The 27,929-nt window shown below is 42.2% G+C and overlaps 2 protein-coding genes across 5 annotated transcripts in view; both read left to right on the top strand.

Moving 5' to 3' along the window:
• Positions 1 to 27,929, top strand: part of MAMDC2 (MAM domain containing 2) — a 278,192-nt gene that overhangs the window by 164,839 nt on the left and 85,424 nt on the right. The window lies entirely within an intron of this gene.
• LOC103663291 (serine/arginine-rich splicing factor 10-like) lies at positions 198 to 27,908 on the top strand. Its single transcript, XM_008690981.1, is given in 4 exon segments — positions 198 to 302; positions 20,898 to 21,123; positions 23,227 to 23,428; positions 27,074 to 27,908. Coding segments are annotated over 4 exon segments (1,368 nt in total).

Below are 27,929 nucleotides of genomic sequence, written 5' to 3'. Positions count from 1 at the left end.
GGTGTTATATGCAAACAATGAACCATGGAACACTATATCAAAAATTAACATAATAAAATAAAATTAAATTAAAAAAAGGGAATTTGACAGGATCTGTCAGGATTCCAGGTGCATGGGCCCTGTGATGCAGCAGTCGCACTTCCAGAAATTTACCCTACAGATAGGCCTACACGTGGGTGAAATGGCACCCATACCAGATGATTCACAGTGGCATTGTCAATAACAGCAAAATGTTGGAAGTGGCCCAGGCATCCAGCCTCGGAGAGCTGGCCAAGCCCGTCCATGCAGCGGCTTGCCATGCTGTGAGTCCAGAAGAACAAGGAAGATCACTGAGTACTCATGTAGAGAAATCTCCAGGAGATGTTGGGAGGTGAAGAAAGCAGGGTACCAACCGTGTGCCTAGTAGAGGCAGGCATGAGAATCGCCTCACTAGGAACAGCGTGTTCCCCCGAACTTGGACTCTCAGGGCTGGCCTGGCAGGAGGGGGCAGCAGAGTCAGCTCTGGCCCTTCTCCGTGAGCCCTAGGTGCTTGCAGTCTCCCCAGCAGCTCTCTTCAGAATTAAGGGGGGTACTTAGAGACCCTATGCCCTAGGCTTTGGGTCCTGTTCACCAATTCTATGGCAAAGAAAAACATCCTTATTACATCTCTTTGGGAACGGTAAACATAGCTCTGATTGTGAGGTACATTCATTTTTCTCAACATTTGCAGTTGGAAGGCCTTTCACCATCTCCCTGGGCTGGATTTGGGGGGTGAACTTTATGTATTTATTAAGTGCATTCAGATGATTGGTGCCCTTCTTCCTGCTCCGTGTGATGCCACTCTCCTCTTGAATTTGGATGGCCCACTGCTGGTAGGATGCTTTCTTTCATACCTAAGGGAATGCTTACACTCTTGAGTGGAAACACGAGGGAGTTTCAGAAACAGATCGTTCTCTAAAAATAGTCCCGTCGGCCTTTCACATTAAACTAGGTGTCAAGGCTCAGAGTTAGCAGGGCAGTTTGTTAGAGCAAAAGCAGCACGGACTATTCCCTCGGAGATTGTCATATATGGCTGTGGAACCCCAGGAAGGCAGACCTTGGAATTCTTCATGAGTTAAAGGAGAGAAACCCAAATCCCAGGTCAATTTTTTTTTCTTTAGTTAAAAAATAAGGATGAAAAAACACCGCAGCATCAGGAAGTAGAATAAATAATAGACGATCTGTTAGCACAATAAAAATTTCATCGCTTCCTGTGGTCTGGGCCTCGATTAATTTATTCCAGGTTCTGTCTTGGTCAGTAGTGGTTCCAGAATGTAGGATGGGGAGGGCTTGATGCTGCATTTCCATGACCCTTTATGTGAGATCCAAGAAGTATAAATGGATCGTGTCAAAGAATAAAGGGGTAGTGGATGGACGGTAAGAGGTAAAACCCTCCTTCTCCGCTCCCTCGGGCCTCATCTTGGCGCTTTAATTGCTCTCACTTGGTAGGCGATTCTTGTCACAAAGGCCCAGGGCTGTATCCAAAGTTAATTTGGACCAACGATGTCCCACAGAACTTTCTGTGATGATGGAAATGATGTGTACCTACCCTGTCCAACAGCGACTGGCCAAATGTGGCTATTAAGCGGTTGAAGTGTAGCTAGTGTGACTGAGGAGCTAAATTTTTTATGTATTTTATTTCAAGTGGTTTAAATTTAAGTAGTCACATTTGAATGGCTGTCAGCTACCATTTGGACTGCACCGCCCCACACTTGGAATGGAAGTCAGGAATTCTGATTTCTGAACTCTGTCTTTATGTCAGATGAAGATGGTGGTAATGTCATGTCAGTTCTGTATGCGTCAAAGGTCCATCTTATGTGACAGATATAATGGACCCAGGCCTCCCCTTTGGGTTTTCTGAGAGGTGTGGGCCATCCAGACTTCCTTACGAAGTTCCATGAGCCAGAGATGTCAATGCCAAGCTGTTCTTTGACTCTTTTGGTCCATTTGCAAGAACCAAACCAGGGATTCGGTCCCTGGAGAGGCAGGATAGCATGGAAGTACTGCCCAAACAGCAAACATTGTGAACTCACAATACTGCACCTAATATTCGCAAGTGAGAAAATTTCATCTGTGTGTATTTCTTTAAACTCAGAATCAGTTCTTTAATTTCAAGGACTTGACGTTACTCACAGATGACCCAATTCTACACATTCCTGCTTATAATTTTTTTTTTACCAGAAAATAGAAAAGAACTCATTGCTGTAGTGCATACTTTGTGGGATTGTGACAATTAGGGGATAATTTAATGTTGTGAAACAGCCTCGTGTACAGTATAAATATCCAAGGTGGCTTTGTAGGTGCTAACACCATTCAACCCGTGTATCTTGCTAACCTGAAATCAGTCTGATAACCCTCTCCTACTTCCTGTTTCTCCCTTCAGAGTGTTCATGTTTTAACTTCGTCCTTCCGGTGGTGTTTTTCAGATCACCCACTACCTAATATTTTTCATGCTATTGGTTAAGAAATGATGTATAGTTGAGCTTCTCATCATGCAACCCACTAGGTCCCACCAACAAAAATCCTTATCTCCAACCCTCACACACTCCTATCTCTAGGCCTAGGACAGACAGCTCCAGAATTTGTAAGAGATGGGTCTAGTCCTCCTTCCTTAGGAATTCTGACTCCTCAGGAAGTGGGAGGTTGGATGGCCCAGAGCAAATTGAGGCTGGGTAAGGTCTTCATCTCCAGCTGATCTTTACCCTTAAGACTGTCCATCTGAGAATCCCAAGACCTCCAAGGTAGCACAGAGGGAAACACCTTCCAGAATTAGTTTTCACTCCAGCCGCCCCTTAGCTGGCGTGGCCTGCAGTTAAGGCCAAGGCCTGGGTCACCATCTCGTGGCTTCTGGTGCATACCCATTGGTTATAAAGCATGCTTTTCTGGACCCCATAAGGAGAAGTCCTGAAATGCTGTAGACTGATGACTATCAGCCCACTTGCCCACCATTGTCAGCAGAACTCCTGAGACAGTGAACTCCCTTGGTATAGGCTGTTATGTACAACTCATGCATCTAAGACGACTTTGTGACATTGGGACACAGCAGCTCTCCAAAGGGCTTATTCAAGGAACAAGTTTATAATATAAAAGCTGCTGTGAGAATGACATTAACTCCTCTCCTATGGAGCAAGCCACCCAGCAAAGTGCCATGAATATAAACAGCCCTAGAATTTCAGATCTTATTGTTCTGTTGATGAGCACATGTGGTCCTTGAGCACACAGTGTGGGTGGTCTGCTAGGAGGTGATGAATCAAAGCCAAGGGGGTTTGTTCTCTGGTCAGCTTCGGCATGTTATTTGTGAGCACTTGACTGATTGCTCCTACACTGCACATTTAATGGTCACTTTCTGGGTTTTTGAGAGGAAAATGGCCACTTGTTTATTCTCAGATGTCCTAGGACATCTGTCCTTTACAACCCAGGGCCCTGGCATGGTCATGTGAATGGATTGTGGGGTGAGATTCAGAGGCCCTTCCTCTGTTCCGCAGCCCACTGCAGGACCTTGAGGAGGTCTTGGACAGGTGTGCCTTCGGCCTCCCCGACACAAGCTAAACACACCTGCCCTTTCTCTGGCTGAGTGGGAATGGGTGCAGCTGCAGTAGATTAAAACCAATGAACATTTGTCTGCAAAGAGAGCTTCTTGGTGGTTAGATGTTATGCAATTACGAGTGTTATTGCTAAATATTATTCTTACTTTGTATGTGTTGAAACATTTAAAATTTATCATGCATTTGGTAGGACGGAGAATATTTTCCTAGTCTCCTGTTTGTGCTTTAATATGCTATTGATTATGTTAAATGATCGTCGCATGCTGTTGTGACACTTCCTGTCATACAGAAATATATAAATTACTAATTAAGTCTTCCTCATCTTCTTATCCTCGCAGGATACCAATGTTAACAGTGTGGTGGGCCACGTGTACTTTCCCACAATTCCTCTATGTGTCTACAAACATAAATTCTTATTTTTATAATTTATAAAAGCACAGATATGCCTACCATATGCACATATGTACATACTCATACATATGATATATTTCCAAGTCAATATCAAGATAGATCATTCTTTTTAGTAGTTGCCTAACCGTCCATAATGTGGACAAAAATCTATTTAATCATTTCCCCATTGCTAGTACTGTAGTTTTCCTTCTGTTCTTAAGACATAAAGACAAAAACAAAGGTTGTTGCTTTTGCTTTTTTTTTTTTCCTCATATGCTGAATGTTTTCCTTCACTGTCTTTTAAGTTTCTCCTAATTAGGTACTTTTGTCCTTCACATAACATGACTTTTTAAAAATATATGTATTTTTAAGGCCCTTTAGTAAGAAAAAAGGAAGAGAAAAATGCCTTGCTCTACAATGGTATGGCTTGCAGGGGTAGGTGGTCTGGTTGCATGAGTATTTGGGAGTATTGTTTGTTTACATGGTCAGTTTCCTAGGTTCCCCTGTGTCATTGCCAATCTGTGTGACTCGGCGGCCAAACAGCTCTTCCTACACGGTGTCCAAACCATGGCCAAACACAAACTGAACGTCGAGGAATGGAAAATATTGCGAAGTTTCTAAATGGTCAGGAAGCTTTTAATTCCAAGACAGATCTAGTTCCTATTTTGTGATTAAGAGTGTGGAAATGCCTAATTTTAAAGAATTCTTTTGAGTATTTACATTGTACCCAAGAAATGAGAGTATGTTTTACTTGGTGTTGAATGAAGAGAGATTTGCAGTCACTGGCTTGATGGGGTACCCCGACGCTTGGGCCTTCCTTTGCCATGGCAGTTCTGCATGAGACTGTTAGCTTACTGAGGGAGGCCTCTTAATGTACTTTTATATTATGCCTGGCGGAAAGTATGTGCTTGGTAAATGTTGAGCCCATGCACATAGGTTTATATAGGGTTGAGAAGTACCATTTTCTACAGGAGTCTTGCTGAAGAGGGACTCTCACATTTGTTTGATGCAAAGAGGTGACTCAGAGTAGGGGAAGTGCTGGCCAGGCATAAGATTCAGTTTGGGGGTAGGAGGGGACCAAGAAGATGAGGTAATGCGGTTTGCTGTAGTGATAGATGCTAAATCAGATCTTGAGGGTGTTTATCTTGGGTTTGAGAGCAACGGAAAACCACAAGATCCTTTCTATAGGGGAGGGGATGGCCAAATTGGTGAATGGAGAAGCTGACTTCGGCTTTTTATGTGTCATTGTGATTGATGACCTGGGAGGGACTGTCCTTTCCTGCCCTTTGCATGGGATGAGCTTGTTACACCTTATTTTTTGTACTCGTCCCACCAGGTTCCTATACACAAAAGAATATTCAGAACAATAGAAATAAAACTCCAATTCTTCATATTGTGAGTTTTTCTGTAGTATGACACTTTTTTCAAGTTTTTATTTAAATTCCAGTTAGTTAATATACAGTGTAATAATAGTTTCAGGTGCAGAATTTAATGATTCATCACTTACATACATCACCAGGTGCTCATCGCAACAGGCCTCTTCCTTAATCCCCATCACTCATTTAATCACTCTCCCACCCACCTCCCCTCCAGTAACCCTCAGTTTGTTCTCTATAGTTAAGAGTCTGCTTTCTGGTTTGCCTCTCTTCCCCCCTCACCCAATGTTCACCTGTTTTGTTTCTTAAATTCCATGTGTAAGTGAAATCCTATGGTATTTTTCTTTCTCTGATTAACTTATTTCACTTAGCATTATACTCTCTAGCTCTATCCATGTCATTGCAAATGGCAAGATTTCATTCTTTTTTATGGCTGCGTAATATTCCAGTGTGTGTGTGTGTGTGTGTGTGTGTGTGTGTGTGTGTGTAACACATCTTCTTTATCCATTCATCATCCGATGGTGTAGTATGAGTTCTGTGTAGGTATCCACACAACACATATTTCCATAGATCAATAAAGAAAAATATAGTTTGGATACAATTTAAAAATCTTCAAAAATGGGATGCCTGGGTGGCTCAGTCAGTTAAGGTCTGACTCTTGATCTAGGCTTAGGTCATGATCTCCAGGGTGTGGGATCAAGCCCTACCTTGAGCTCCGCACTGGGCGTGGAACCTGCTTGGGATTCTCTCTTCCTCTCCCACTGCCCCTCCACCTAATAAACAAACAAACACATTAAAAAGCTTCAGAAACAATGAAACTTCCTTACTAGTCGTCAGTCCTCCTGACTTTCCTGCTGGCCTTCAAGACTTTAGCCGTTCACCCAAAGGCTGTAGAAGCTCTCATAGATTTGGCAAATTGGAGGTCCCGTATTCATCATATGAGCTAGCCCCAGGTCCAACCCACTGAGAGAAACAGTCTTCAAAAGGTCATCTTTTCCTGGAGGTCCTTGGAGATGGACACCGCTGCTAGGAATACCTAAGTAGGCTAAGCAACTGACATTGGTTCACCTAATACTTGCCTACTGCCTGCTATGCCTGTGCTTCCTGTTCTTACTTGTGATGATCGCATTCCAGGCAAAATAATAGGGATCCTGCCTGAACATACCAGACTGTCCCAGCTCTGGTGAGGTCCACAAGATGGGTGAGGCTTAGCCTAATGGAGGGGGGCAAATGTAAGGAGATGGATAAATGGTTATAGGACTTTCCATCTGCCTTCTCGATACAGATCATGAAGTGTTAAGCTCTAAAGCATGTGGAGTGGTAATAGCCACCTCAAATGATTGTTGCAGAGCTCAAATAAGACAGTGTGGGTAGCAGCTGTCTGCAGAAAGCCCTATGAATTTGAATTGTTACTTGGGAGGGTGCCTGGGGGGCTCAGTCAGCTGAGTGGCTGACTCTTGATTTCGGCTCAGGTCATGATCTGTAGGTCTTGGAATCAAGCCCAGTGTCGGGCTCCACACTTAGCCAGGAGTCTACTTGAGATATTCTCCTTCTCCCCCTCCCTACTCACATGTGTGCGTGCAAGTGCATGCTCTCTCTCTCTCTCAAATCAATAAATAAATCTTAAAAAAAAAAGAGTTGTTACTTGTTCCAGAATGTGAAATTCATTAGGTCAAAACTGGGAGAATATACCACATTGTCTGCAGCAGATGTGGCTTAATGCATCTCTCTGTTCACAGAGGTCATTACAATAATGTGTCACTGCTGGCCTGGATTTGAAGCAACATTCCAGTTTCCAGAACCAGTGTTACCATCCCAACTCTTCTCCGTCTTCAGGATTTATAAATTATAGAAAAAGAGCATGTTTGTCTTGCCATTTTAAAACAGGGTTTGTGCCTATCACATTTTAAGACTACATTCCCNACACTAGAAACTTTTTTTCAAAAACCACAGGTAAACTTTATTTGCTGTTAAATTCTGTGAAGTTTCAGTTATCTAAAATAAACTTACATAAATATGAACTGTAGTGTTTCAGATTGCAAGGTAATATGTATTGTAGTGTTTGTAAAATACTCTTGTCTAATATTAACTAGTGGTATTTTGATTTGTACAGTCATAATTTGTTAAAATGACTTCATTTTGGGGCGCCTGGGTGGCACAGCGTTTAAGCGTCTGCCTTCGGCTCAGGGCGTGATCCCGGCGTTATGGGATCGAGCCCCACATCAGGCTCCTCCTCTATGAGCCTGCTTCTTCCTCTCCCACTCTCCCTGCTTGTGTTCCCTCTCTCGCTGGCTGTCTCTCTCTGTCAAATAAATAAAATCTTAAAAATAAATAAATAAATAAAATGACTTCATTTTAACATCTGATGTAGATTAATAATGTAAGTTCACATTTAAAGATTAATGGGGAAATGGTGCATGTAATACTTTCACAAGTATTGGGAGTTTGGTACGTTTTGAAAAGAGTAATTTAACTGTTGGGTGTCAGGAAATGGGTTTTTCTCAAAGTCCATTGCCGGCAATGGGCAAGCTTAGTAATATTGGCACAGAGCATTAACTGTACACCTTATTAACAGTGAGGTGAATAACTCAATAAAGTTTTAGAGAAATAAAAAAAAAGCTGGGAGAATAGCTTTCTTCAAAAGCCTGGCTTTACTTTCATGTAATTTTCTCATGGAAGTTAAGTCTATAACTCACACAGGAGAAAAGTTGGGGAAAGTATATTCTCTCTTCTCATGTCACTGTTGTTGTTGTTGTTTTAAAATGCTTTTGGCTTTGTAGTTTCTGATTTAGAGTATCAGTATCTTTTAATCTCAAAAACTATTGGGGCATTTTTTTTTTAACATATATCTTCTGTCCTTTAATCCAAGAGTTTAGAGGCTGGTCGGGCTGCTTTTTATCTGAAAGGCAAGTCAAGAGCTCTTGCAGTCTTATATCTAAGGAGCCTGCTTGGAGGGCTGGCTGGAGAACAGTGCCAATCATAGAAGTTATTTTTCATCGAAGAGAGGCAGCTCCCTTTCTTTCAGACCTGCAAGCTTAAGAAGCAATTTCCTCTACCTGGTTCACTCTTGGCACTTAATACAGCACCACCAGCCAATCGGAACTTTTTAATAAATGCCAACCTCCCTCCACCAGAGGAATGTTGAAAATGGCAAAAAAATAAATAAAAATAAAAATAAAAATAAAAATAAAAATTTTTTTAAAGCTGCAATAGGAATATTCCAGGAGACTCTAATGATCACCAATAAAATTTGGAAGCATGTTCATCTTAGCTCTTAGTATCTCTTGCCAAGGAGTAAGTGGAAAAAAAAAAAAAAGAAAGGAAACAGGGCATTTTATTTTATTAGTAAAGTCAGAATCCAGAATAGCCAGTGTGACCAAGTTTTGAAAACTGCGGAAGTGAGCAGTGGCTGCGATTGTCTTTCCCCAAGAATGAGAACAATTTTCAGATACGAATGGGCGATTTGTCCATTATTGTCCTTCTCTCTATATATGTATATATTCATGTTGTACCATTGATGGTTTAGCAGTAAAGGATATAGTTCAGTATTTTCATTTTAAGGTGTGTATCTAAGGGATTCTGTAATTTAGTTTTACAAAATTATACTTGTTTTTGTGCTGAATTTTTGGAAAATAGTGCACATTTTAGGGCTTTTACAAACTTTTGTTTGTTTTATAATCAAAGCAAGAAAGGACTCCTTCCTTCAGTGAAAATGTTCCTGCATGTCTATGATGTCCCCTGTACCAGAGCTAGTCCTATCTGATTGATCACTTACAACAGTCTGTTATGTTGAAGAGCAATAACAATCGGCAGGCCAGAAGGGAGCTGTAACTGAAGACGAGGATGGTATTTCTCAATGGAAGAGGCCAGCAAGCTCTAGGTCAGGCTTTGCATTCCATTCCATTGGCTTTGTTCCCTTTCCTCCTTACCCACGATTTCCTCTGTTTTCGACCCCTCATCCCAAGCCAATGCCCAGCCTGCAGGGGACTTGAGGAAACCATGGGGATGACTGCCCTGTAGTCCCTCCAATTTATATTTATTGATGTGAAATCAGTGATCTGTTGCTATTAGGGATATTCTTTAAGCCAGACACATTTCGAGTGTGGAAAGCACACAGAGAAACATCTTGCTTCCATTTCAGGATGGCTGAGCCTGTTCTGGTTTCCCACTAGTTAGCTGAGAGACGTAAGAAGAGTTGAAAGAGGGGGTTGTACTCAGACTTCTCAGGTCTTTTCTAATGTTAATATTTTGTGGATATGAAAAAAAAAAAGCCTACAAAGAAACCAGCTAGGTATCACTTATGTCTCCTCTGATGTATCAAGTCCTCCTTGGCTTCAAAATACATACTAGAATCCTATTCTCTTCCCTTGGCACCTTCTCAATTTATATAATGCGAGGTGGGGGACCTACAACCCCTAATCCTCTTACCCAGATCTTTCATGCCCCTCACTGCCAGATCCAGCTTCCCCACCTCTTGGTCATAGTCTTTGAAGAATTATTATGCAGGCAGCTCTCAATCATGGTGGACCTGACTTAAGATCATCAGAAAGGAGTAAATAATGCCATAAACATCTTTTTTTTGTTTATAACTCTATCTCCAGGGTGTTAGAGCACTGCCTGGTATGGAGTAGATGCTCAGTAAATTTTGTGTATCTCAGGGCTGGCACCACATCATCATGTCTTGGGCTCCCCACAGTCATAGCCACACATTGATAGGTGGCTTTAGTTCTCTGTTACCACTCCTGCCTGTGCCCAACCATGACTTACAACTTGGTTTTTTTTTCTTCCTAGATTAATCTATAAAAATGTCCTATTCACTAGATTCATAACCTTTTTTTTAAAAGATTTTATCTATTTATTTTAGAGAGAGAGAGGGAGGGAGGGAGAGAGAATGGGGGGGAAGGGCAGAAGGAAAGGGAGAAGGAAACTTAAGCAGACTCCACACTGAGTGCAGACTCACAACCCTGAGATCATGACCTGAACTAAAATCAAGAGTCAGACACTTAACCAACTGAGCCACCCAGGTGCCCCTAGATTAATAATCTTAATGTCATGTTTCATTTAGTGAATAAGCCATTTGAAATTAGTTTGGTTTTCCAATTATTGTTATGACCTACTGATACCATAAGATAAAAGCAACCAAAGAACTTTGAGATAAATGATAATGCTTGTCTTTGAATCCAAGAGACTTTGGGCTGTACTTACGCGGAGTCAACTGAAGCAAACTTTCCTCCACTAATAATAGTACTTGGTCAGAGGGGAATAAAGTCTGGTAACAGATGCCTGCATGAAAGTCACACCCAGGGATTTTTATTATCATGAACTCTATTTGAAGTGGTAGTAATAGGAAAATTAAACTTGTTTTAATGTAGGACTTTATTACATCTAATAAATAGATAATTCACTATATCTCACTTCCTCTAATCTACAAGCATAGGTATGCTAAAGGGACAATATGAAATCGAAGGTCAGCATTAACACATGAAAACTGCACCACAGAGCCCTTGTTGTCCACAGCAGTGTTGGTCATGGGATGAACTTCTGTTCCCAAATTAAGTGAGACAGGCATTTGGAAAGCAAATTATCTGAAGTTTAGAAGGATAATACTTTTCGTACCCCTCACCCGATCACCAAGGAGTCTATTACTGAGCGGCACAGACATCATCCTTAGGGTTTTAAGTCAAACCTTGCAGAGGAATATTGCAACTGGTTCCCCCAGGCTCCAGGGACCAAGTTCATTCTATCTGGGGTGGTACCAACTGGGAATTCTAGGGTGTAGGAGATAAGATCCTTCATTTGTTAGGGTCTTAGCTTTGTCAGAGCACCTCTTGCCTGGGGAGCTATCCAAGGTGCTGTCTGAAACTCCCTGTCTATTTTGTCCCAAGTGTTGACATATATTTCTGTCTATCTTCAGCCTCACCCTTTTGCATTTGTCTAATCCTGAAACCATCTGTCTTTCCCAATTTGGATTCTTCCTGACCGCTACTTGCTTCCAAATCCTGAGATGTATTGTGTTGCATTCATAGCTTGCCCTCAGCTGACCCTTTGCCTGCATCTTGTCTTGACTCTGCTTAAGTCTGATTTAATTCTTATCCTTTCTCATCCCGTCCCCTGCCTGGATTTTGTGTATCTGTAGCATATGTCAGCTAAGTGTTAAAAATCAGGAGTTAATCAACAAGAAAAATTAAACCTCAAAATATATATGATTTTATTTTTGTATTAATATAAATTGCCTGAGTTCTATACTATTGAAGAAAAATAGTTTGCTAATAAGAAAACCATTAGTTATACAGAGACTAGAAGGACAAGTAGAAAAATAATTTTCATTTATTATCTTTCAGCATGTTTGTTAAAGTAAATTAAATATTCAGCTACTGTGGGCAAGATCAATATTATTTTTGGAACATACATTTATTATGTAGATTTTAATGATATTTGCAATTTTTACCTGAAATTAAGCAACGAAAATTGTTTTGACTATAGTAGTGGATGACCCATTCTGGAAATTGGTGTTAAAATGTATTTTTTAAGATACATTTTTTTAAAGATTTGGAGCACTCCAAATTTACATACAGTGTCAAAACTTGCCTGCAAGTGAATACATTTTAATGTAATCATAATAATTGATGTTCCCATAGCAATGCTTTTATATGCTTTCATAGAAATTTTTGTTTCATCTGACTTCCACTGCAATGTGCATGTTGTCTGTATAAGAAAAAGGAAATCCACATGAACTTCGAGCACTGTGGATACACATCAGGTGTTGTGCAACCGATTGTGTAACAGCAAGTGCTCTCTGTTATTTCAGCTTCTTTGACAATGATCACACTGTCTTGAGAAAGAAAAAAACAAACAAACCTCCAAGCACGCCACCCTCTGTTCTCTAGCTATGAAATGATTGCCTGCCTTGAGTGTTACTAGTGGTGTTTATACTGGCAGTTAGGGCAGAGCTATGACTGCATGGACCCATCCCCGTTCCTTTTCCCAGTCCCCTGTATGACCACTGACCCACGTTTCTAGGACAGTTCTTGAGATTAAGGATCCAGATCATTGCCATTAACAATTTTTTTTATGTCTCTGTGAAGCTAACAAACCCTCCCGGGACTGAGCTCTTGACCTTGGCTTCTGACCAACTCTTAGCATAGAGGCACCACATTTTTACTGGCCCCAGATGAGTCTTGACTCAATTTAGACTTTAGTATAAACAGAACTGGGAGAGTCGACAGATTTGTTTTAGCAGTAGAACCCGTTCTTCCAACAAAACCTAGAAGAGAGCCTGACAAATAATCTAGATCAAAAGGAAGTGAGTTGCACGGATGGAAGTCTGGGAACCTGGTCCCCAGAACCCTCCCATCGCCTGAGGGACTTCAGAGCTCCACAGAGGTCTGTTTGAGAACTACTGATTGTCCAACTCCTTTACTTTACAGATGGGGAAACTGAGGCTTGGAGAGGTTAACTCACTGTTCATGACCCCAGAGCGAGGTAGGGACAATGTTGAGACAAGAGACTGGTCTCTGACCACCTTCTGCTGCCCAGTTCACAACCTCTGCCTCCTGTCCTCGCCCTCCCCCATTTCCTCATAGTTGGAAGGAACAGATCGGGATCTCACTCTGACTTCTGTATTGACAGGGCTCCCCCCACCACCGCCACCCAACTAAAACATACTCTAATTCAAACTGGCTTAAACTAAAGGACTTCATCACCTAATGTAAATTAAAAGTTCAGGGGTATCTGGGGCTTCAGGTGCAAGGAAGGGCTTAAAAAATGCCATCCAGTTTGGTCTCCTTCTCTTCATTTTTCTTGGTTCTGGCTTCGGCTGTGCTGGCTGCGTTTCCAGGGGGCCTTCCTCATGGACTCTGACAGGTGGAGGCACCCAGCATTCTGACAGTGAATGGTTCTGAGGGAAAGAAGGCTTCTCCTAGCAAAATTCTCAGAATCGAGCATCATTTACCTGAGTAGTTCCATGCGCTCACTCCTGAAGCAACCTGTGTGGCCAGAGGGTGGGGTGACCCGATGGGTCAGACCTGGGTCGTGTGTCCACTCCGGGAAGGGAGGTTGGGGTCAGTGCCACTCAAACCATTTGGGCTGAAGCTAAGGAAGGGCAGATTCTGCAAGGAGAAAACAGGGTGCTGTTAACCAGAATGGCGAGGGAATGGATGCCCGAAGGTAAAAATAACACACATCTCCTGCAACATCCTCAACTCTTCGTTGGCCTCTGAGGCTGATCCTTGGAAACAGGCAAGAAGGCTCACCGCAGAGCCGTCAGCTCTGTTGCTGCTTCTGCAAGAACCCAGACTCCTCTCTATTATGGACTCTTTCAATGTATTATTGCTCAATTCGGGAACATATAGGGATTTTAAAATTCTTCTTAAAAAGCTCAGAATTTATTTATTTATTTAAAGATTTTATTTATTTATTTGACAGAGAGAGAGAGCACAAGCAGGGGGAGCAGAAGAGGGAGAGAGGGAGAAGCAGGCTCCCCGCTGAACAGGGAGCCTGATGCAGGGCTCAATCCCAGGACCCTGGGATCATGACCTGAGCGAAGGCAGGTGCTTAACAGACTGAGCCCCCCGCTGGGCACCCCAAAAAGTACAGAATTTTAACATACCTTATATTTTTGGAGGCAATTGGTAGAAATGTCCAGATATTCCATGAGAGGGTTTGATACAGCTTGATGCATTTGAGAGTGTGTAGTCAGGAGTGGATGAAAACAAAGTCAGAAAACTTCCAGAAAAGTCTCTAAATGGCACACAGTGTTGACACCCCCAGATTGCTCTGCTCTCCTGCGTCCCATTGCCTCTGGGGCAGTATGTTTGTACACACCAAGCAAGGATATGAACTGAGCAAGACGCATAGCTGGGCCAGCTCAGGTGCATGCTGTCAGGCATTCTGGGAGGGAAGGATGTTTTTAGGTTTCCTAGATAAAGCAAGATTGGTTTAGGGTATCACAGTGTCCATCCTGTAATTTTGCAGCAGGACTTAATTTAGGCTTCAACTAGAGGTATTTTAGGAGACTGGCTAATGGAATTGTGGACCAGGAACTCCAGAAACTTGCGTTCTTGTCTCAGTTCTGTAGTAGATTGTCTAGTTGACTTTGATCCAATTTCTCACTCTCTCTGGGCCTTAGTCTCCTGGTCTTGAAAAGTAAAGTTTGACAATGTAATAGCTGACTTTCACGTTAATCAGTGTTTCCTAAAATGTACCATGCATACCATGGTGGCTCATAGCACATGCCATATTTTTTAAAATAGTGTATATTTCCCAGTTTTGTTGGGACATAGTAATATATATGTCGTATGTATTTTTTAATGTACTAGATGAACCAGCACAGCAACTCCCAAATTTCATGGCTACCATTGCTAAGGAACCAGGTAAAATAAATATTATATTTTTAAAGATGAATAAGGTTAAAGAAAAATATTAAATAATTGGTGCATAGATAAAGCAAAACCCCAAGGGTGGGACAAAAATTATGGAATTTGAGAAAACTAGTGTATATAACCTCAATATAAAAACATTTTTTTGATAGAGTAGTGTAATAATGATTTGACAGTTAGGGAATCTGAGACCATGCTTTACTGAGAACCTAAAGCACGCCAAATGCTGTACCAGGACTTCCCATGCATGAGATTATTAAATTTTTAAAGTAAGAACTACCTGATTTTAAAACCATGTTCTTTCCACCAGCCGCACTACCCCTCCAGGGCTCAGGGCTCACAGAGGGGTAAACACATAATAGTTCGATATTTGTATATACTGTGGAATGATCACCAGAGTAAGTCTAGTTAACATGCGTTACCATATATAGTTACACAATGTTTGTCCTGTGATGAGAACGTTTAAGATCTATTCTCTTAGCAACTTTGAAATATGCAACACAGTATTATTAGCTATAGTTATCATTCTGTACATTACATTCCCATGACTTACTCATTTTATAACTGGAAGTTTGTACCTTTTGACCTCCTTTGCCCATTTCTCCCCGCCCCCCACCCCCGACCCCTGCCACCTCTGTCAGCCACCAATCTGTTCTCTGTTGCTATGAGCTTGGGTTTTTTTTTTTTTTCTTCTTTTCAGATTCCACATATAACTGAGATCATATGGTTTTTGTCTTTCTCTGGCTGACTTATGTCACTTGGCCCAAAGCCCTGTTTTTCCATAGTGGCTGCACCAGCTTGCATTCCCAGCATCAGTGTATAAGGGTTCCCTTTTCTCCACATCCTTGCCAACACTTGTTATTTCTTGTCTTTTTGATATTAGCCATTCTAACAGGTGTGAGGTGATGCCTCATTGTGGTTTTGATTTGCATTTCCCTGATGATTAATGATACTGAGCATTTTTTCACGTATCTGTTGGCCGTCTTCATGTTTGGGAAAATGGCTATTCAGATCCTCTGCCCATTTTTAATCAGATTATTTATTTATTGTGGAGTTGTATGAATTCTTATATGTTCTAGATATTAACCTCTTTTATCTAATATATGATTTGCAAGTATTTTCTCCCATTTGGTAGTTTGCCTTTTCATTTTGTGGGTGGTCTCCTTTGTTGTGCAGAACCTTTGCTATATCTTTCAATTATGTACCATTCTGTTTTCAAAATAATAATAATAATCATAAAATTTTAAAAAGTTGAGTCCACATGGAGAGTGTGGTCTTGAAGCCCTGAGAGACTTCACTCAGCTTGGGCCACTGCTGTGCTGGGGAAAGGCACACATCCCCAGGCTCGCACGTGCAGAACCTTCTGAAAGGCCAAATCACAGAGGTTAGAAAGGAGAAGGGGCCACATCTCAGCCCTTTATCTGGGAGGGTCCACAGTGATCCTCAAATTAAATAGTCTCTTTTCACAGAAGAATTGGCCTGCAGCCTAGAGTTGCCCGGTAAAATAGATTTGAATTTCAGATAAATGACAAATCATTTTTTTTAGTAGAAATGTGTCCCATGCAATATTGGGGGGCATACATAAGTACTTTGAATTGCTTAATCTGGCAATCCAAGTGGGATCCAGAATCCAGTTGCTCATCAGGCAGTGTTTTCTCTGAGCCTGGCTCTCCTGACCTGTGAAATAACGAGTCTCCAGCCGTATCATGAGGTTGCTGTGAGGCTGAAATAGACCTCTGGGCTGTGTGAACAGGTAGATGCTCTAAAATTATAAGGAATAAGCACAGTTGCTCTCCGTGTTCTCGTCCTCAAAACCTTAGCCTCCAGAGCAGACAACTCATCGAAACCTACTGCCTTGTTTTTCTACTATCTTTGCTGTGATTTCTTATATGCCTTGGGCACGTAGTCATACATTTATTTTCATATTTAAGGAGGATTTCTGAGATATATTAACAGGGACTTCATTGCCAGTGTTTACCGTTATTAGCTTTAAATGTGTTGCCTTTATTTTAAACCGTCTTTACCATAGGTGAATGAATGGCCAGATATCCTGCTTAACTCGTTTAGTCTGTATTTATTGAACATCTAGTATGTGCCAGGCACTGGGGCTAAAGGGGCGAGTAGAATAGACATAGAGTCTCCCATCATTGCGTGCGTGGGCAGACTGAGGTTCAGCAGGGAGAGAACCAAAGGAAAAGAACGAACAGAGAAACAGAGTGCTTCTCAAGCCTGGTTTGATGAGAGGGCCACCTGTGAGGATTCTACAAATTCCGTTTTTAGTGGGATAACTAACCATCCCAGTCTGCCCAGGATGGAGGGGTCTCCAAGGACATGGACTGATGTCTGGGCCTCCTTCGGTGATTCCAAGGTGCCTCCAAGATTGAGAACTGCTGGATTAGAAGGAATGTAGAACTTGTTGGCTCTTGACCTCAGTAAAGACTATCTGGCAAATGAGGCTTTCTCAGCCCATGTGAATGCGGTTACTTACACAGACGGGGAGAGAGGGCATTCATGGACCAGACCAGGCATCCCGCTAACTCAGGAACACAGACTCAGAAGGAGCAGGGGTCTGGCTCAGAGTGGACAGGGAGTGGCTGTGGTACGTAGTATGTCAGACCCAAGACTGCCCATGTCGGGGATCTCCAAGCCACCCCCAGGTCCACAGAACAAGCCGCAGGGCCCCTGTAAACGAGATTAATTGGGAGGAACTAGACCTCAGAGGCAAAATTGCCCCAGACAGCAAAGGACAGAATAAAACTTTTTAGCCCACGGGGCAACCCTAGCGGCTCTTCTTTGCTCTGTTAATAGATGAAGTTCTGTGTTAATTAAGTTTGAAAAAGAAAAAGTTTTAAAGCCACAAATCTAAAGCAGATGACTCATTTAAAAGATATTCTGGGGGTTACTTTCATTTAAACCCTCCTTCTATTATTATGTTCAACCATTGTTAAGTTATGTCTTCTCCATAATGCAACAACAACAAAATGTGTTCATCTCTATAAATGTATTTTCTTTTTACGTTGAATATTTTGTTCCTACTTGCCTTTATACTTTATAATAGGTATAAAATGTTGAATTTGAAATGAGAAAGTGCAAGTAAAAGTAAATATGTATATCTATTTTTATGTAAACATATATATTTAAAATATACTTAAATTCAGATTTATTTATTTACCTGTACTGTGGTGAAATTTTCATAGGCACTCCTATCTTATTCTGGTTTGAAGTATGCTGAAATGGGAATAACTTCTTTTGTTTGACAAAATGGCCTTGCATAATGCATGAGCAAGAGTACCCAGCTCTGCTCTCAACAGCGTTATTGGCAAAACTGGTAGGTTGGGGGTTAGAGTCTCTTATAAGTCGAAATAAGAAAATTTCCTTGTAAATGAACACATATTCCACGGAAGAAGGATCCTTTTCTCCCTTCCAGGTGCACTCAGGGGACCTGCCAGAGTGCCTTTGGTTACCTGCCGTCCCCTGAGGTCATTACCCTCCGCATTTCCTAAGTTTCTGAGGAATATCTTCCCCTCCTGGCAAGTCATGTGATGGAAAATTGTGTGCTAAGAACTGATTTGTTTGGTAGAACAAACACCATCAGATAATGCAGACTTTTCTTTCCTACTTCTCTGTTTAACATCATATCGAGCAAGGCTCCCCTTCCAAATATCCCATGACCTTTCACTGTGGGTTCATCATTTGGGTTCTGTTGATGGTTGCTAAGGTAAACGTCTCTCCTTGAGCTGCCACGGGCCAGCAGGGTTCAAATCTGCACCCTTCCCAGACCCTACGAAGGAGGGTGGAACCCACATCTGTGGTAGTGGTTTCGAATGTTGGTAGATTGTTTATACTGGAGATTGCCTGCTGGTGTTTTTACTTTTGCCAGGCTTAATGCTTTGTAATCTTTTAAGACTACTGTTGCAGTGTTAGCCAGGATATGGGAATAATTTCCCCGTTGTCAGGGGGAACGAAAATGGCATTCGAGAAGTCTAAGCAATGCTGACCTCATCACTTCCCGTCGTATCGCTGATCTCTGCACTTTGAAACTCCTCACAATTTGAAGCTGATGAAACTATAGCTCTCTTTAATCTAGAAATGTCACACACTGAAACATTTTCTGAAGGCCTCCCATAAATTCTGCATTCCAGAAAGGCAAAGAATTGTGTATTTTGACAATCCTTTGTGTATCTTGACATAATGAGAATTTGAGTTTCGGGAAGTTAACAGTGGGAGCATACATGAAAATATTAAGTGTAGTGTGGGTTGCCATTGAAAGTACAGCTCATATTAAATGCCACATGTCCTAGGATAACAGTAAATTGAATTGAAGTTCAAACCTAATGAGAAATCTCCATAATAAAAAAGATTTTTAATGTATTCTTTATATGTAAAGATAACAAAAGAAATCTATCATCAGGAAGTTTATTCATTACTTTAAAAATATAGAGAGCACCTACCAGGAGGCAGGAGGATGTGATATGTGCCCTTATATGCTTAAAACCTAGTGAGGAATACAGACAAGTATATTGCCTGGAAAAAGCAGTATCTAAACAGGATCACCATGTACAGTTGTCCCGGTTGTGCAGTGCACAACGGCACATAGTGGCTCTCTTGAGCTAAGACCTGAATGAAGTGTAGGAGTGAGCTAGGAAAGGAGGCAAGAGCTATGAAGGAAGGGAGATGAAAAAGTATCCTAGGTAAAGGAAACACCATGTGAGGAGGCCTGGAAGCAAGAGAGAGTGTGGCACCTTAGCTTAGAGGAACAAAAAAACTCTGTACTGCTGTGTAGACTGTGACGGGGATGTGGTGGTAAGCTATGACAGCCAGAACATCAGGGCCTTATAAATCAAGGACAGTGGCGATTCTCTCAGGTGTTTTAGGCCAGGAAGTGATATAAACACCATGGCTACCATGTAGATCAGATTCGAGTGGGGCAAGGTTCCCTGAAGAAGCGGGGAGGCTACTGCGCTACTCCAGGCAGAAGATGGTGTTCTAAACTAGAGCAAGACAGGGGACCTAGTGGAATGGATGGCTTGGAGAGGAATTTAGGAAGTTAAGCCATCAAGATTGATAGAATTTTGGAGATGGAGGGAGTTAGAGGAATCACTGAGGGTGCTAAGATTTCTTGATTGCTCACTGGGTAGTCACTGAGATTTGGAGCCCAGAGGAAGAGCAGGATTGGGGTCAAGAGAATGGGTTTGTGTCCAAGTGGAGAGGCCCACCAGGAAATTGGACACATGGGCCTGGAAGGTAATGAGGGATCAGGCTGCCAATACAGATTCGGGAAGTTGGAAATCGGGGTGCGCATCAGATAGGTGTTTGAAAAGTCTGTAGCAGAAACAACTAAATCCCTGGTTTAACTTGCACTTGCTTTTCTCCGTCATGATGAGAAGTCCAGAGGTAAGAAGTGCAGACTGGTTGGAAGATTCCACAATATCGGCAGGAACCCAGCCCCTTCGGTGGTTCTGCCAGGCCCCCGGCAATGACTCCCATCCTCAGGTCACCTGCTAGAGGGACCAACTGTGTCAGTTTGCCTGGAACTCAGGGGGTTCCCAGAATATGAGACTTTTTGTTTTCAAGCCAGGAGAGTCCCAGGCTAACTAGGATGAGTTGGTCACCCCAGTGACCCCCTGGATTTAACATGGCCACTGCAACTCCAGCCCACTGCGCCCCCATCTCAGACAGAAAGACCAGCCAACTGCCTGAGGCTCGTCTTTAAAGGAGCTTTCCTGGAAACCCCATCCAACAAGGTTCTCTTCCATCTCTGTGTGGAACTTCGTCCCTGGCCACCTCTGCCTGCAGGGATGGCCTGGCAGTCACCGTGGCCTGGCTCAGTATAGTCCCAGCCCTGATCAAGCTGGGCTTCTTCAGAGGAAGCTGGAGAGAATGGAGACTGGGGAGGCAGTTCCTGCCACAGGGAAAAAGACTCATCGAAGTACAGAAACCAGGCCCACATCCACTTAACACAAACACTTAAAGGGACAAACAAAGGCGAGAAGATCCCAAGGAGAAGTCTGAGAAGAGCAGTGGAAAGTAGGAGCAAAAGTAAGAGAGAGCGTATCAAGGAACCCAGAGGAAGAAAACATTTTGCGACCCAGGGGGTCACAGAGGTTAATTCTGCTCCTGTAGGGTTTTATGAACAAAGCCACCTCTGAGGTGAAAAGTGCCACAACGTTTCCTGTGGAAATTCCCCTCAGTCCCGAAAGGTCCAAACGCCCCAGATATGGGAGAAGTTGCTGAATCAGGGAGAGGAAGAAGTGAGGCCCTACTTGCACCCGTGGCCTTCTCCCAGGACCAGGGAGCTGTTGGCAGCTGCTGGTCATACCCTGGTCAGCGGGTCTGCCCTGGGCCTCCCCATCGCCTTCCATGTTGATGCTGAGTGCGGGGCAGGAGGAAAGCTTCCCGGCACCAGTGCACAGCAAGGTGGCTCCCAGCCTCTTCATACACTCATGCAAAGTTTCTAAAGTTCTGCAGTTCAGGGCACGGCTCTGGCTCCACTGGTGAAATGGATACTGGGAAAGCCGAAAAGCCCATTTCCACAGCAGGCAAAGGGATACCCCTGCCCACAGCCCTGTGCACCGGGATGGCGCTGAAGCCCATACGTGGCAATTTGAGGCTGCTGTTTTAATGCAGGCTTTCCTTTCTCCTAAAGCAAAGCAGTATTTGAAACCTTCCCCGACATGAGAGCCTCTGCTATACCAGAAGTTTCATTCTGGGAGGGGTTTCTTCCCACTCGGGACAAAAATAGGACTGCAAATGCCAGTCACTTCTCAATTATAGATCATTTTATCCATTACATTTCAGAAATGGGTCCTGCCTGTAAAGTCACCCTACAAATCAGCCCTCCTCAGTGCATGGCTTTCTGGCGAGATTTAGATTTAAATGCATACCTTTCAGAGTTCGTTCATCTCTTTATGCGTGAAAGCTAACTAAACGTCAGGGGTTTGGAGAAGTTTTATTGAATGGGAATGAAAAGTTTCTCGAAATTCTGTCATTATTAGGGACCTCATGAGGCAAGGAGAAGGTAGAAGAGAAGCCATTCCCATCAAAAACGTTTACTAAAAAGAGATATGCCTTGCAAAACTCAGTAGAGAGACCCTTTCTAAGGCAGCAGGGAGGTTGGAAGTCTGAAGACTTGCTGATGTTGGATAATACAGAGCACCCTGTTTTCTGACACCAGGGGTCCAGTCCAGCACAGAAATGGATTACCCACAAGGTGTACGAATAGTACCTTCCACTCAATGCAAGTGAGTAAATACTAGGACATTGGGCTGAAACCCTGGGCTGTGCCTTGTACTTGTGAGTCTCTGCCAGTGTCGCCCTCCTGCTGAATGGCTCTTTGTTGCCCCATTCCCCACTACCCAGCAGAATCTACAGGGGATAATGTGCTCTGAGCCCAAGACTGTGGAGTCTCTGTCCACTGTCACTAGTCCAAGTGCAGGTGCAGACGTCTTATTCTGCATGCATTGATTCCAACCTTTGATTTATTACCATCTTTTGTGGGTGGTGGGGAGGTATACTGCTCTAGATCACTTATAAGGCATACCCTAATTTTATAAAACTCTACATGTTTAAAAACCTTTTATATTTGAGGCAATATGATAAAAAGTTAATCTAGTTATCATGTTATCAATATGAAGGGTATGTGTAGAAAAGCCCAAATGGGCTTCCAGGCAGAAACATCGATCCCTCCAGGATTCCACAATAAGGAAAAGGAAGAAAACTTTGCTCTCCTGCTATAAGACGATGAATACAGTGTGAAGAGAGAAATTAATAAAGAAACAGATGAGGAAATATTTGGAGATAGTGTGGAGCAGGGGGGAAAGCAAGGACTTGGAGCCCAACCCTGGTTGACTAACTGTGACCGAGGACTGCTGTATTAACCTTCCTGAATCTCTGTTTCCTCCCTTGTAAAGTGAAAATTCCGCCTGATGGGATCATCCGTCAGGATGGAGAGGGAAGAACACAGGTCAAGAATCCCGTGCCTGCAGCACAACAAATGTCAGTTCCCTTTGAATCTTTGTTTCTTATCCATACATATTCATAAATTGATTTAGTAAACCACAGAGGTTACTGGTAAATCTAGAAAGAGAAGGTGAGAACACTTTATGCAAACCATAGAAACGTGTGATTTTTCTTAGATATTTTCAGAACAGAATATTCTTTTGCCAGAGGTAATCAGTAGATTTATTAATAATTGTGAGTGTGATTGAGGAACAAAGAAGATATTCACAATCCCAAATATTTAATACAGTGTTTTTACATTTGAGAAACGCTACACTATTTATTTTCCCGCAACATAGTCGACAGTTTTTGAGAACCCCTATGCCCACTGCATTTTGTATACATTTGACTTTTTAATTTTTTGAAAGTCTTTGATGTGCAAAGAAAGCAAGACTCCTTCCAAATGTAAGCTGATGGCTTATACATAATTGAAGATGCAGTTCCATGGAGGCATCCTCTCCCCACGATGGGCAAAAACCCTTATGAACGTCGGCTAGGTGCTTTGCATGCATTACTGTCCAGGCTGCTTTGATCAGCTGGTGGATCCCAGAGGTGATTGTCATAGCAGAGAACGCAGCCGGGCCATGGCATGGGACAGACTGGGAGGGGCTGAGGTGTGCCCACAGCTGTGGAGCAGGCACGAGAGAGAATGGATACAGCTGCAGACGGAGCTCCCGTGCAGCGGGCAGGAGTTGGTGTTGGAAGGGCGGGATGGTGGCAGCAGGTAGAACCAGTGGCAGTTGGTATCAGTGAGGTCCACCACGAGATGATGACATGGGTTCGCCATTAGGAAGAGTACTCTGATCAGATATCGGGAAAAATAAGAACTGACATTTATTAAGAGTTGACCACAAGCCCTTGGGCACGGTGCTGAGCTTTACTCATGTTACCTTATTTAATCTTCTTTGAAACTCTGCAAAATCAGTATTTTAGCATCCTCATTTCACCAATGAAGGAAGCAAGTGTCAGATAGTATAAGTAACTGGCTCAAAGTGCCAGGATTTGTAAGTGGTGTGATTGGGATTTGAACCAATGTTGGACTGGAGCAATAACGGCTTACCCACTCCACCATGTGCTTCTACAGGTGGGACCGCATCCAGGGAGGCAGGCGGTAAGGCATTTGGGACATCTGGTGAGAAGGTCATCGCTTGAGTTCAGAGGCTGGACTTCAGCCCCAGGAAGGAAGCTGCCAAAAAGAAGGCCGTGTCCTTGTGTTAGACATGCATGGTCCTAAGAGCTAACAAAATAGAGACGTAGGCATCATTATCAGACCTGGGTTACGAGGTTTCACCCAGGATCATACCAGGAGTAAATGTGCTGAACTCCACTTTGGATGGTGAGTAATCCTGGGTGAGAGCCCGGGGGGCTTAGCTGTGAGGACAGGCACTGCTGAGGACAGGCAGCCAGGAGGGGCCCAGCACTGAAGAGCACAGAGGTGTAGACGTCAACATGGAAGGGTCAAGTAAGGTGAAAGGAGGGAAGACTGTTGTCTCTGCCAGCATTGAAAAGGTGCTGCTGGTCTGCTCCCTGAACAAATATTGGCTCTGAACCATACTGGACAAAAAGGAGGCAATATAAATTTCTCACTATCTCTGGAACAGCTAAAGGACCCTCCCCCACCCCGAAGATAAGAGAAATAGCTAACAATTAGCATTACAGTGTACAAAGAATGTTTATATATATCATTTTCATCAGGTTCTTACAGTGACTGTAGATGGGAAGTCATATCTCACTGGAGCTTAAATTTATGTTCTTAAGTCAGCGCAAAAGGTGAACATTAGATACCATCAAAATTGGCCTTGAAACTTCCTTAAATTCTAGAGTACAGTGTGTGTGGTTTTCTGTATATTATACTATTTCTGTGTACAACACAGCCCATTTTCCTTTTAGTGTTGAAATATATAAAGAGATTTTAGTTAGTGGCTATTTGTATGAAATCATTTCATGCATGTACGTATATATTACAGTGGTTGGGTCATTTTCAGTTGGTTTTGTTTTGTTTTGTTTTTTCTGAGTAGGTTGAGTAGTTTCCCAAATATTGAATGTATACGTTATAGGAACTCCACTGTTTTATTATTCCCATTTTGCAGATAAAGAAACTGATGACACAGTAAGCCTATGCGTGATAAAGCTTTAAACAAAGGTTATGCTTTACAAATCCCGGGTGGGGTCCACTGCACCACATGGTCACCCTGGCATGACCTTCACACCTGAAGGACAATACATTCATCAGCAAACAGAATTACAGGGATACCAAGAAGCCCCCCATGATTTCATGTCCTGGACGTACTGCCACAGTGATGGCCTGGGATTTAAGTCCCAGCACAGTGTTCACCGGCTGTTAGAAGTCATTAATACATTGAGGCCTAGCTGTACAAATGTGTTTAGCAATTGAATGTGACCTCAAACTCCATTCTTGATGTCTGCCTTCACTGAAACAGAACAGATTTTTCTTGTTGTTTTCTGATGTGTGAGTGTGACTAGAAGACATTCAGACCCTGAGATTCATGGAACCCAACATTTTTGGCAGGGTGGTTTAATTATTGGTTTTGATTGTTGACTTACTTTTTTAAAAAATCTATTTGGAAGTTTATGGCCCTTTTCTGACCCATCATAAAGATTTTATCATTTCTAATAAATGTCTTATAAATCAGTTCAAGTTGCCTAAGCAGCAGTATTTGGAGAGTATCCTTCACTCCCCTTCTGTCATCCTGACTCCAACACTATGGCCAGTAAATCTCTCCCCAGACCCTTGGCCTAATGCATCAGTCAACATCCCAATCTGCATGTGATCTCTGCCGTTCTTTGCCTTTTTCTGATTTGTGTTACTTTAACATCTCCAGAACATTGTTTTCTTTTCTTATTGGTTAAAAAACGATGAAGAAAGGGAATGATGTTAGCAATAATGGTGCAATGAGGACTTCAGAAAATCCTGTCCCCATAAAAGCCATGAAAACAGTCAACAATTGTGAAAATCAACTTTTTGAGAACTTGAAATTACTCAAAGACTTGCAACATTGGGAGTGTTTATTTATTACATAAATCAGTGGAATAGAATTGAGAGTTCAGAAATAAATCCTTGTATCTATGCTAAATTGATTTTCAACAAAGATGCCAGAACAATTTAATGGGCAAACATGAACTCAAAATAGATCAAAGTCTAAATGTAATAGCTAAAACTATAAAACTCTTAGAAGAAAACATAGCTGTAAACCTTTATGACCTTAAATTAGACAATGGTTTCTTAGCTATGACATCAAAGTACACACAACCAAAGCAAAAATAGGAAATTGGATTTTATCGAATTTAAAACTTTTGTTCTTCAAAAGATACCATCAAGAAAGTGAAAAGACAACCCACAGAATGGGGAAAAAATATTTGCAAATCATGTATCTAATAAGATCTAGAAAATATAATCTCTTATAATTCAACAATAGAAAAAGAAGTAAGCCATTTTTTTAAATGAGCAAAAGATTTGAATAGCCATTTCTCCAAAGATGATATGCTGGGGTGTCTGTGTGCTTCAGTCAGTTAAGCATCCGACTCTTGATTTCAGCTCAGGTCATGATCTCAGGGTTATAAGATTGAGCCCTGTATTGGGCTCCATGCTGGGCATGCAACTTGCTTAAGAGTCTCTCTCTCCCTCCACCTGCCCGCCCTCTGCTCTAAAAAAAAAAAACCCAAACAACCAAACAAACACAAAACAGATAATGTGCAAATGGCCAGTAAGCACAAGAAAGAATGCAGTACGTCATTCATCATTAAAGAAATGCAAATCAAAAGCACAATTAGATAGCACTTCACATCTACTAGGATGGCTATAGTAACAAAAGACAGATAGTGACAAATGTTGGTGAACATGTGGAGAAACTGGAACTTTCATACATCCCTAGTGGACATGTAAGTGGTGTTGCCATTTTAGAAAACAGCTTGGCAGTTCCTCACAAAATTAAACATAGAATTATCATTGACCTAATAGTTCCACGCCTCGATGTATACCTAGGAGAACTGAAACTTATGTTACGTAAAAACTTGTACACAAATGTTCATAGTAACATTATTCATAATAGCCAACAAGTGGAAAAAACCCACATGTCCATCAACTGATGAATGGATAAGTAACAATATATCCATAAAATGGAATATTATTCAGCCTCAAAAAAGAACAAAATTTTAATACATGCTACAATGTGGTGAACTTTGAAAACGTGATGCTAAGTGAAAGAAGCCAGTCACAAAAGGCCAAATGTTACATGATCCCGTTCATTTGAAATTTCCAGAAAAGACAAATAGACAGAAAATAGATCTGTGGGTAGCAGACTGCTCTGGCTGAGAGTGTCTGAGAATCCAACACCGGATCCGCCGACAGTTTACTGAGCCCGTTCGTGCCAAGACTCACGTCGCTGTCATGTCCCTCTACCTGCGCCCCTCCCCCCAACACATCTCTCTTCGTAAGGAATGTGGGCTATGACACCAGGTCTGAAGATTTATGACGAGAATTTGGTCGTTATGGTCCTATAGTTGATGTGTATGTTCCACTTGATTTCTACACGCGCCGTCCAAGAGGATTTGCTTATGATCAATTTGAGGATGTCCGTGATGCCGAAGACGCTTTACATAATTTGGACAGAAAATGCATTTGTGGACGCCAAATTGAAATACAGTTTGCACAGGGGGATCGGAAAACTCCAGATCAGATGAAAGCCAAGGAAGGGAGGAATGTGTACAGTTCTTCACACTATGATGATTATGACAGATACAGACGTTCTAGAAGCTGGAGTTATGGAAGAGGAAGATCAAGAAGCCGGTCCTTTGATTACAACTATAGGAGACCTTCTAGTCCTAGAAGCAGTAGACCGGTTGGAAGACCACGGCATAGCAGAAGCCATTCCGACAATGATAGATTCAAACACCAAAATCGATCTTTTTCAAGATCTAAATGCAATTCAAGATCACGGTCCAAGTCCCAGCCCAAGAAAGAAATGAAGGCTAAATCACGTTCTAGGTCTGCATCTCACACCAAAACTAGAGGCACCTCTAAAACAGATTCCAAAACACATTGTAAGTCTGGCTCAAGATATGAAGGGGAATCAAGGAAAAAAGAACCACCTAGATCCAAATCTCAGTCAAGATCACAATCTAGGTCTAGGTCAAAATCTAGATCAAGGTCTTGGACTAGTCCTAAGTCCAGTAGCCACCGATAGTATAAACCTTGATATTTTCAG

This window comes from Ursus maritimus, unplaced genomic scaffold (assembly GCF_017311325.1).
Source record: "Ursus maritimus isolate PB19 unplaced genomic scaffold, ASM1731132v1 scaffold_34, whole genome shotgun sequence".
Classification (NCBI taxonomy): domain Eukaryota; kingdom Metazoa; phylum Chordata; class Mammalia; order Carnivora; family Ursidae; genus Ursus; species Ursus maritimus.
The sequence above is the reverse complement of the archived record's forward strand: the minus strand, read 5'-3'. Positions and strand labels throughout refer to the sequence as shown.